This window comes from Cygnus olor, chromosome 6 (assembly GCF_009769625.2).
Source record: "Cygnus olor isolate bCygOlo1 chromosome 6, bCygOlo1.pri.v2, whole genome shotgun sequence".
Lineage (NCBI taxonomy): Eukaryota > Metazoa > Chordata > Aves > Anseriformes > Anatidae > Cygnus > Cygnus olor.
The window spans coordinates 4,119,780-4,130,884 of NC_049174.1; the positions used below are offsets into that span (position 1 = coordinate 4,119,780).

Sequence of the window (11,105 nt, forward strand, 5' to 3'; positions counted from 1 at the left end):
CACTGGTCATGAGCTGAATATTAGACTCAGTTCTCTGCAATGTACTGAATTTGCATGCCCTGCAAAGGTGATGCAAGATAACATGAATGACCAGGCAGGAAAAAGCTTTGAATGTTTTGTCCCACACCTTTCCATGCACCAGAATGTTTCCTATAGGAACATATGAAAATAAATAAATAAAAACCTGATTGCCACATTCTATGGTGTACTCATAATGGAAAAAGAAGAGAAGATCAGTGAGAAACTGACAATTCAGTCCTAACTTAGATAGGCAAACTCTGGCATATTGCATGGAATTCCAGGATTTGTGTTTGCTTTAATATACAGACTGTGCTGAGCTGTAACCCCCACCTCCCCAAATAAATATAAATCCCAAAGATTCTGCTAGCAGCATGCCAAATGCAAACTATATTGCTATAAGCTTTTATAAGCCATTACCTGTAAGTATATAATAATGTCTAGATGTATCTTGTGCAGAAAGAATATTAAAACTAATTTTAAATATATAAGCAGGATATAGAGAACTTACAAATGTTTGAGTAGAAAGCAAAAGAAAGCACAGTATCACTTAAGCTGACAAAATACAGATATATTTTGAACTGAATTAAAAGAGGATATGGAAAAAGAAGATATACTCACAGTAGGGATTTAAATGTTTAGGTCTCTCAATATGTAATTTACTGCCCAGGATTTTGCTGACAAGGCAAACTCATTTTACATAATAAGTGTTCACACACTTCAGTAAAGGATTTTGATATATACTAATGGGACAAACAGACAAATATGTACTTACTAACAGCCACATATGCTCAAAATCTTTATTACTGCTTAGCTAGTACCTTTCAGGAAAACCTATTAAAGTTTTCTGAAATATCAACTGCTTAATATATTTTAGCTGTTGAACAACATAGATTTGTAATGTTTGCAATGTATTTACAAATATTTTCTTCCTGCCTAACAGCAGTTCCTCAGGATTTTCTTTTAAATAGTGCAAGCTTTCAGTCAAAATAATGATAGAAGCTTAAAGCAACTTTAGAGAGAGCTCTGCCTTGATTCATACTGCAAGCATACTGTCTTGTATATATTTAAGAATGATAGTGCTGTCTTCCAGTACTGCTGCCCATAGTACTTGGAAATATATCCTTTCCGTATGTGAAGACATATCCTCTATGAAGCCACCAGATAAATCAGTTCACCCTTGGCTGTAACTAAATGCTGTCTAGTGACTTGTGATCGACAGGGCTTTAACCTCTGACAGCTAGATTCATTGTTGGGACAACAACCAATCGTTGGTTTTGACGACATGAGCCTAATCAAAGTTGGAGTATAAAAGCCCCCTTGGAATATATAAGGTACACCAGTGTGGTAAGCTGTCTCTCAGATTGCATTTGCTTTCACGTATCTGTTTAGTACTAAAAGAAAAAGGGAAAGGGGGAGGAAAAAAAAAAAAAAGGAAAAAAGCTGCGCTGAATGTGAGATCATGCAAAAGCTAGCAATCTATGTTTATATTTACCTGTTCATGCTGATTTCAGTTGATCCGGTGGCTCTTGATGATGGTAGTCAGCCCACAGAGAATGCTGAAAAAGATGGACTGTGCAATGCTTGTACATGGAGACAGAATACAAAATCTTCCAGAATAGAAGCCATAAAAATTCAAATCCTCAGCAAACTGCGCCTGGAACAAGCTCCTAACATTAGCAGGGATGTTATTAAACAACTTTTACCCAAAGCTCCTCCACTACAGGAACTGATTGATCAATATGACGTCCAGAGAGACGACAGTAGCGATGGCTCTTTGGAAGACGATGACTATCATGCCACAACTGAAACGATTATCACAATGCCTACAGAGTGTAAGTAACCCTGCTGCTTTCGTCTCGCACTGCTCGTCCGAGAGAGTTGTCTCCGTGCTGTAGAGCCACACAACTCCTTCTCAGGCTCTCCCAACAGGCTGCTGGCTGGAGTCTGCCAGAGGGAGGGAGGAGAGTGTATTTCTAAAGGATTTGAGTCAGGTTCAAATGACCTTGTTGCGAGCCTTTGTTTTACTGTTCATTTATTCGGCTCCTTATAACGTGTGTGCCCTGTAGCACTTACGATTTGCCAATTGCCTTAGAAAGCAAGGAGAGATCTGCAGTTCAGTTGGCTCCGTTATTTGCAGCATTCAGGGCATTTCCTATTGCAAACAGAAAGTGCAAGTGCAGGTAACAAGATAGCTATATTTTTCTGCATGAGGTTTCACCAGCCAGTGCTTTAAAGAGCAACAGAAATGAGCAGAAATACAGCTTAGAGAACGAGACCCACAAGTGCAAGTATAGAGTTAAATTCTTGCTTCTTTGCTGATCCCATAAGCTAGCACCACCCACCTCTGAGTTAAAACTATATATTTAAAGCAAATATGTGTGTAATGGATTTAAATGTTAAAATGTCCACGTTATAGCAATCAGCTCCAGTAGTCGTGCCAAGGAAGAATGAAGGCATTTACTGAATGAGCAGATTCTAAGTTATCTTCTGAGTGCTAAACATCTGCTACGGCTCCTATCAAGTATCTTTTGCACAGCTAATACTATAGTATCTTATGTTCTTCATCAGCTAAAGTATTTGGCTATGGCAGCTGTTTTTTAAAATAACACTTATGAATATGATGTCAAAAAGGAAAAAGATGACAGGACATATTAGGCATGTTAGCAGTTACAGATATCATTACAATACACATACTAGAATAAAATCAGCTGCTGTAGCTAAAAATGCACACATGGATGAAGAATTAACTTTATCTGTAACATTTTTTAACTTTAATAATATGTGTACTTAATAGCAACATATTAGTGCAGCCTTAATGCAAAATTAGGTCTGCCAGCAGTTTTATTCCAGCCTGCTGTATAGTTGGTAACTATTTTAATTAAACCACTATATAATTACAATGACTGAAGAAAAGTCATTATGCTTCATTGATCTGAGTTAATTTCCTACTTTTTATAAAAGCCTTTGAACTATTTAAAATCCACTAAGGATACAGGTATCTTAAGTGATGAGATTTAGGAGTGTCAAAACTCTGCACCATTTAAAATTCATTTTACCCATTTTATGCTGGCATGGCAAGACATTGTCATGACTAGGTAGAACAGCTGCATTGTAGGCTACAGGAAGGAGGAATGCTGCACTGCATGTGACTTTCCTATAATATTGTTCAAATGGAAACAAATCTTTACATTAATACTTTAAATTATTATTGTTTCCACTCAACAAAAGAAAACAAAGTGTTCAGGTAGTTTGTGCATAGCTACTTCTATTTGTATGATGCACAGCACACTAAGGTTATCTAGTAAATTAAAAATACCTAAAGGTGACATAAGTGTTGACTCAGCTGATGCAAAGTTGCTATTGTGCATGTTTCATGGAGCTCCTCCTCAGGAGATGAACAGCAGAAATGAGCTGGTAGTAGTCACTGTGAAGTGGCATAGGCTGTGCCCGATCCCCTGGTAATTTTTATCTGGGAAAGGGGCTTTTCTGCAGCTGTAGGGGTAAGTCCACAGTGCTGGTACAACTGGTCAGATCCCAGAGATAACTGAGGACCACAGAGTTTCTCTACAGCGCCCTTCTTCTCACAGTTGCCCGTTATTCCTGAACTTCAGCCCGTGCACATCGTTCACTCTGCTTAGCCTACAGAGTGCAAGGGACCAGCTAAAGTTACATAGAAAATGGTTAGCCAAATCTCCTTTTAGCCTATTTACAAAACGATCAGTGATTACTTGTCACATGATGCTACTTTTAGGTGACAGCAAAATGATTAAATTTACCATAGAGTGTAAAGCACAGAAAATGAATGATGTTACATCCATTTGTTACTGATGCTGTTTATAGAATATTGTAAGACATCCTACATGCTCTGGAAAAAAAATTTCGGTTTATATATGCATATTTATTTCTGTTCCCTGTTCAGTAATCTATTCTTTCCATTCATTTATAGCTGATTTTCTTGTACAAATGGAGGGAAAACCAAAATGTTGCTTCTTTAAGTTTAGCTCTAAAATACAATATAACAAAGTAGTAAAGGCACAATTGTGGATATACTTGAGGCAAGTCCAAAAACCTACAACAGTGTTTGTGCAGATCCTGAGACTTATTAAGCCCATGAAAGACGGTACAAGATATACTGGAATTCGATCTTTGAAACTTGACATGAACCCAGGCACTGGTATTTGGCAGAGTATTGATGTGAAGACAGTGTTGCAAAATTGGCTCAAACAGCCTGAATCCAATTTAGGCATCGAAATAAAAGCTTTTGATGAGAATGGACGAGATCTTGCTGTAACTTTCCCAGGACCAGGTGAAGATGGATTGGTAAGTTTATTTAGAAAAATCCCATTTAAATATCTTGCATTTTATTGGAAAGCATTTAACTTGTGTTTTAAGGATAAAATGGAAACATTGTTTAGGGAATGGAAGATAAAGGTTCTGTATACAGAATTCTTTCACTCTTTGCTCTCTGATCATGGCAAAATCATGTAGCCCTCCTGTGCCTCCATTCCCTTATTTGAAAAATTGAGGTGAATTGCATTACCTCAGGGAGATGTTGAGAGGCATCGAGTGGAAAATGTTTTGGTACTTACCAATGGATGGTACTATCATAGTAACATTGTATTCAAATTTGAGAGCAAACACTGCTTAATGAGAAGTTACTTTGCATACAGGTAAAAGAAAAAGTCATCTGCTTATTTCATTGATGGGAATTTTGCCTCGGATACTGCTGAAAAGATTTTGCATTCAAACCCTGTTTCTCCCTATTCTGTATGCATGTATTTTCTTTTAATGACAAGACGAATTATCTGTATTTATGAAGGTGACAACAGATCTCATAATTTTAAATGTTGTACTTATGATAGAATGCATCATTCCTCTTATTAGAAATGTTTAAATAGATAAATTCTGCTTGATACAACAAATGGGTCACAATAATGGGAAAGAGCATAAAATAACTATGCAGTTTCTCTCAGTAAGTATGGATGAATGAATTAAATCTGAAGCATACCAGCTAAACTACAGCATTTTCCTTGCTGTTTCCCCAAATCACTCATCATCTACAACCTGTTAAAATTCCTGAACCTATTGCAATTGCTGAAACAATCACAACCAAAATGTTTCTGCTTTTGAGTAAAGTACCAGGAGCATTATTTTGCTTTCAGTGCTACAGAGAAGATCAATCTGTTTAGGTAGCTATGTAATGTTTAACTTCATAGCAGTGCAATGCAGTTAATAGAACGTAGAGTAAAAACAATGTGGTATCTCAATCACAGATTAATTACAGATGTGACTCTCATATACTTGCTGGATATCATGATAAAGAATGTCTCCACCCATTCAAATATGTAACAAGGTGTTTTCACACATGTCGATAACCCTCAGTTTTCTCAGGGTTATCATCAGCTGTAAAAACAAACTGTTGTAAAAGCAACACAGGGTCAGATGCAATGCAGGTAATGGGAGAGGAAACTTGTCTTCTCTTTCCTTCACCTCCTCGCTGGCAGCTCTCTGTACTGGGATGCTGCTCTCCACCAAGCCCCTTCTCGTATCATTTACCTTTGGGAGGAGCTTCTCCAGTAGCTGGACAACACTGTGCTGAAATCGGCGTGGAGCAGAGGAACTATTTCAAACTCGTGATTGCAAAGCTTGCAATTTCTTTCTATTCTCAGTTAAGGACTGCGCAAAGACACCTTCAGTAGGAAGCACGTGGCTCAGAGATCTGCCAAAAGTACATTCCCTGGCCACAAGGCTCTTTCAGGAGTCAAAATATTAGCTGCCCCTCCAAATTCAGGACAGCAAATCCAGCCCTCTGGCTGAGTAAAAGCTGTGAAGTAGAAGTAACCTGTACTAGCAGGTGAAACATTCATTTCTACCACCACTTCAATTGTTCCAGCAAGATGGCAATTATGGAGACATTTCCTGTTCTCCTCGGTCTGGAGGAGGAGTCTTTGTTGATATCCAGAAAACCTGAACTGAATACCATTTTGATGGAGAGAATTTCAGAAGGATTTGCAAAAAGGAGACCAATACTGCTTGGATTCTGCCCTGTAAATATTTTTTATTTATTTTTTTTTTTCCTTTTGGGAGTTCTTTTATAGAAAAGGAAAAAAAAGAAAAGAAAAGCAACTCTTATTACAGTGTTAAGGAAAACGACAGCTAAACTATAAACCCAGCATCCTCAAAATTTCTGCAACTTTCTCTTAGCAGTTAATAAGAAATGATGCTAGCACAAAGATGATGGTGATTTCAGGAAGAAACACTCAGAAATTAAAGCTCCTTATAGAGAAGCAGCAGGGAAATGTATGTCCTCAGCAGAAAGAAGAGGAATAACCCTTGAGAAGGGATCAAATTTAGCAGAGACTTGGAGGAGGATAAAGTTCTCTGAAGGGCAGAACTTCAAAAATGTTTGTAAATGTTATTTGAGAATACTGATTTGATACATTTGTGTCGGAGATAACTACATGTATGTTTTTACTCAAATTACCTGCACCTACCTCATTATTACTTCCGGTTCCTTTTCCTCTTCTCACAGAATCCATTTTTAGAGGTCAGAGTTACAGACACACCGAAACGATCCCGTAGAGATTTTGGCCTCGACTGCGATGAGCACTCGACAGAATCCCGATGTTGTCGCTACCCACTGACCGTGGATTTTGAAGCTTTCGGATGGGACTGGATTATCGCACCTAAAAGATACAAAGCCAATTACTGCTCTGGAGAATGTGAATTTGTATTTCTACAGAAATATCCGCACACTCATCTCGTACACCAAGCAAATCCTAGAGGCTCGGCAGGCCCCTGCTGCACGCCCACCAAGATGTCCCCCATAAATATGTTGTATTTCAATGGAAAAGAACAAATAATATATGGAAAGATACCAGCCATGGTTGTAGATCGTTGTGGTTGCTCATGAGACTGTCGTGAGATCCACCACTTCATAAATTGTGGAAGCTACCAAAAAAAGTTATATCCCCTCACCCATCTTTGAAACTGTGAAGTTACGTGCGCTAGGCATTGCCGACATCATATGCTGTATGATAGCCTATCATACAGGCCAGATTTAGAGCAACACAAGCTGCAGAATGCGAACTAAAAGACAATAGAGTTGCCTAATGACTGGTTATTAACCAGTGGAAAAAGAAAATCTACAATCAAAATCACCGGATTTAACCAATGAGTTTCTTACATTTTGAGGGAATCAATATTCAGTCATTCAGACACAAATCCATACGCAGGTTTCAACGTATGTTTGTAATCAAAAGCAAGCTCCTTCTCATCTGCAAATAGAAGGAGCAGGCTTTTAAATCAATTTCTTCACAGCTTCACTTGCTATTGCATTTACAGAAAAATATATACCGGTAACATATACACCACTCCACAATACCACCAGAATCATCCTTAAACACTTGAATATATAGTGCAGAATTGTGAAATGCATAAGACGAAATTCCACGTAAATGGACAAATCCTGAAATTAGGGATGGTAGTGTATTTAGCGTGTTTCCATTCCTTTTTTTTCATTAGTATGATAGTAATCAATGGCAATGGTGCTACGTAAGCAGGCTGAGTAAATAGAAAGATAGTTATCTAAGTGAAAGAATTTAGAGTAATAACGAATTTGCCCTATCCTCAGGTACACTATTCAACATTCGCAAGAAATAGCTATTTTTTAAATGAAGGTGAATAGTTTTCTAGATGTAGTAAAACAAAAGGCAGCAGAGAAGTCTAACTTTCAAACCATAATCCCACATCATAATCTGCCTTTGCAACATTACCGTTTGCACTATGATAAACCAATGCAAATAGTTGGTTGCTACAGATATTGTTAAAAAACCACTTTGATATAACTGACTTGTGTAATATGTATGCATCAATATTTTGTAAATAAATGTTTATTTTTTAATCACTGTTGGTATATGTTCATCACAAGAAAAGAATGATGTTAACCTGTACTTTAGTTTAATAAACAAAAACCAATATTCTCTTCATAATATAATTTCCTGGTTTTTAACACTAATAATACATAGGAACAATGCAACAAAGCAAGCCATATGTTGGGAATTATACTACATTTTATATGTTTTTTACATTTGTATGAGCCATCTGTGGGTAAATGGTGGGTGTTGACATGTTTATAAGGTTTCTTTGGATTACTGTTTTTATGGTCAGTTTGATCCACAACTGATTTTCCATACTTTGAATGTTATGTCCATAAGTAATGATACCACAAAAGATTGCAAAATTTTAAATATAATAAAATACATTTAATAGCAACAAAATATTATCTTCAAGTAAACATAGTAAACAGTTTTCCACACAAATTTTGTATATTTTCCTTATAAAAAAATGTTAATTGAAATTAAAAAAACTATTTACTATAAAGTACATTTCATTTCACATGTGAAATACAAGTGATAAAAGAGGCATTTGTAAAGACAACACAATCGCTGTTCAAACATCTTTATGTTAGTATGACAAATACTTTTGTTACTTTGCAGAAATTCAGTTTTTAATATTCCTTTATGTAAAACTACCACAGAATTGCAACCATTGATTTCCCCCCCCCCCACTTCCCCTTTTATATATTTCTGCTTAGGTGGTAAATATTTTATATCAAATTTTCTGCCTTTGTTTTTTAAGTTTCAAACCTCATTGCTCAAACTTCAAATTATCTGATTGTTACATTAAAAAACAAGTTATTTCTTTTGAACTGTTAGTTCTGCTAAAGCTGTGCCCAAGCATCAAGCAGATGTTCAGCTTCTCCTGATATAGATCATCATAGCAGATCTCTGTGGCCCTTAAATACACCTTCAATTTAGTTTCCCATAAAACACACTCAGAGTAAATATAAGATATTTTAAAAATGCGTAGAATCTTAAAATACAGAGTCTTGGTGAAGCCACAAGACATAAAAGCACAACACAATTCCTTCTTCTCTGAAAACCAAGGTTACAGAATTAAGGGAGAAACCCTGGGTTCGTTGCAGTTAAAACACCTTTAAGGGAGGCCAACATTTGACCCTTTGACTTTTAACTCATGACGTTCTGGCACCAGATAGTTCAAGCGAAGAGGGTGAGAATATCAGCAGTGTGCATTCGCATGATCTGGGCCTTAACGTATACCAAAAGCCTCTTAAAGAGGCTCTGTTCAGAGGCTTCAATCTAGTTTTCCACAGCGTACCATGCAGTTAGACCCTCACTGGCATTAACTGAGGTTGTTCATCTAGCAGTAAGTGGAGAAATGCTGTAGTGTGGGTTTTGGAGCTGATGGCAAGGAAAACACAGTGCTGGTCTGCACTGCAGTGCTGACAGGACACCGGAGTGCTTACTCCTACTCAGGAGAGCTAAACTAAAGCTGACAAAAATGCAGTTACCCCACGTAAGAAGCATCTTTGGCTGTGCTCTGCATAAATGTGTTGCATGGATGGTGGAAGCTTTTCTGCAGGTATCAGGAAAAAGAAAAATTAACCAAAAATGAGACAAGAAATAGCTTGAAATCCTAAATGCATCCACTCCAAACAGCATTACTCCTCAGATAAATGCTTCAGATAAATGTTGCTCCTTGCTTCAGATAAATGTTGTTCCATGGAAATTTTCGTATTTTCCCAAACTTGAAATTATCACAGAGTGGTCCTGCTTGCCATATTTTTAACACTGACCTCCTGTGCAAGCAGCTACTCGCCAGACTTTTAACTTGCTGGTTTTAGCTCCTGAAAGATTCAGCATTAACATGTTTATTGATAATCGAAGTTGAGAGGACAACGATTCACTCAGTTCTCACTCCTTGTATTTCCAAGGCTCGGGTCCCAGAGGCTTGGGCAGCACCTGTGAGTGCTTCCTGCACCCCAGCCCTGCTGGGGGGACAGCCCTGCCACAGTATCACCCTCCTGCCTCTGCCTGGCTTCAGCTCGCCCCATGGTGGGGGGCAGAGCTTCCAGCGTTCACGTGCAGCCCACAGGGAGTCTAACAGGTGACACAGGTCAGCACCACCAGGTGTATGGCAGATGAAATTTTTCACAGATGTATGGTTTTGCTAAATGTGAGCAGATCTCAAAGGGACAGCTAGAGGCCAAGCACATTCATAGTTTCAGTTATCTTTTTTTTCCGCAATTCTATAGAATCTAGATTTGTTTTCTGTAGTTGTTGGTCATTGTGGTTATTTATTTTTTAAATTTTAGATCAGGGAGATTATTGAATTGACTCATTCTTGGACACGAATGAGCTCTTTTGGCTAAATGTCTTAAAAAAAAAAAAAAAAAAAAAAGAAAAAGAAAGAAATGAGCCTGAAACTAGGCTTGGACAGTTCAGTCCAGGCAGTCACATTTTGTTAAAGATCCAGCAAAACAAAGCAGGGTGTTATTAAGGGTAGACCTGGGCAAATATAACATCCAAATGATCCCAACTCCATTTAAAACTTTTGTGAATAAAAATAAAAAAGTTAGGGAAGAGTAGGTAGAGAAAGACTAACTAGAAACAACATGACAAATTTATTTCAAAAAGCACTATGCATATGTAATTCAGCAAAAAAATGTCACTATGAACCTTAATTATCTGTTTTAACAATCCGAGTTATCTGGCATGTTAGCTTCATCCCAAGAATTGCACTTACAGCAACAGTATGTCTCTTAGCATCACAGCTATCTATCTATACGTTGATTTAATAAGACACATGGAGAAGAACTGCTCAGTAAATCACTCAGGTTGCTGCATCTGCTTTTCCACGCAGTCTTCCCCAGCAAACAGTAAGACCATAACTCTCCCCTGAAATGCGTGTGTTGCAGGTTTTGAATCAATACAATAAAATGTTAACAAGCTCTGGAAACACTAAAGCTCCAAATCTCTCTCCTGTTTAGCTTATAAAAGCCCTGACAAGATCCAAAGGAAGAAGTTAGGGCTACAGGCCAGCTTCTGAATTTGCATAGCATGAAGTACAGCTCTGTTCATGCTTGGCTTTTCTAAATAATCACAAAATAAATGATAGTGCCAGCATCTGCTGAAGCAATCTGGTGGAAAAAAAGCAGAGGAGAAGTGCAAATAGAAGCTACTGCAAATAATTACTGCTTGCATTGACAAATTAAGCTGAAT

The 11,105-nt window shown here is 37.6% G+C and overlaps 1 protein-coding gene across 1 annotated transcript; it reads left to right on the top strand.

Moving 5' to 3' along the window:
* The first annotated feature begins 1,400 nt into the window (after positions 1-1,400).
* MSTN (myostatin) lies at positions 1,401-8,218 on the top strand. Its single transcript, XM_040562243.1, has 3 exons — positions 1,401-1,853; positions 3,968-4,341; positions 6,554-8,218. The coding sequence occupies exons 1-3, from the start codon at positions 1,481-1,483 to the stop codon at positions 6,932-6,934; spliced, it is 1,128 nt and encodes a 375-aa protein (XP_040418177.1). The 5' UTR covers positions 1,401-1,480; the 3' UTR covers positions 6,935-8,218.
* Positions 8,219-11,105: the final 2,887 nt, after the last annotated feature.

Bases quoted from the DNA above. Each gene is read 5' to 3' on its own strand.
- MSTN (XM_040562243.1), top strand. From the start codon at position 1,481: ATGCAAAAGCTAGCAATCTATGTTTATATTTACCTGTTCATGCTGATT. The intron at 1,854-3,967 runs GTAAGTAACCCT...ATTCATTTATAG, and splicing joins TATCACAATGCCTACAGAGT to CTGATTTTCTTGTACAAATG. The intron at 4,342-6,553 runs GTAAGTTTATTT...CTCTTCTCACAG, and splicing joins GACCAGGTGAAGATGGATTG to AATCCATTTTTAGAGGTCAG.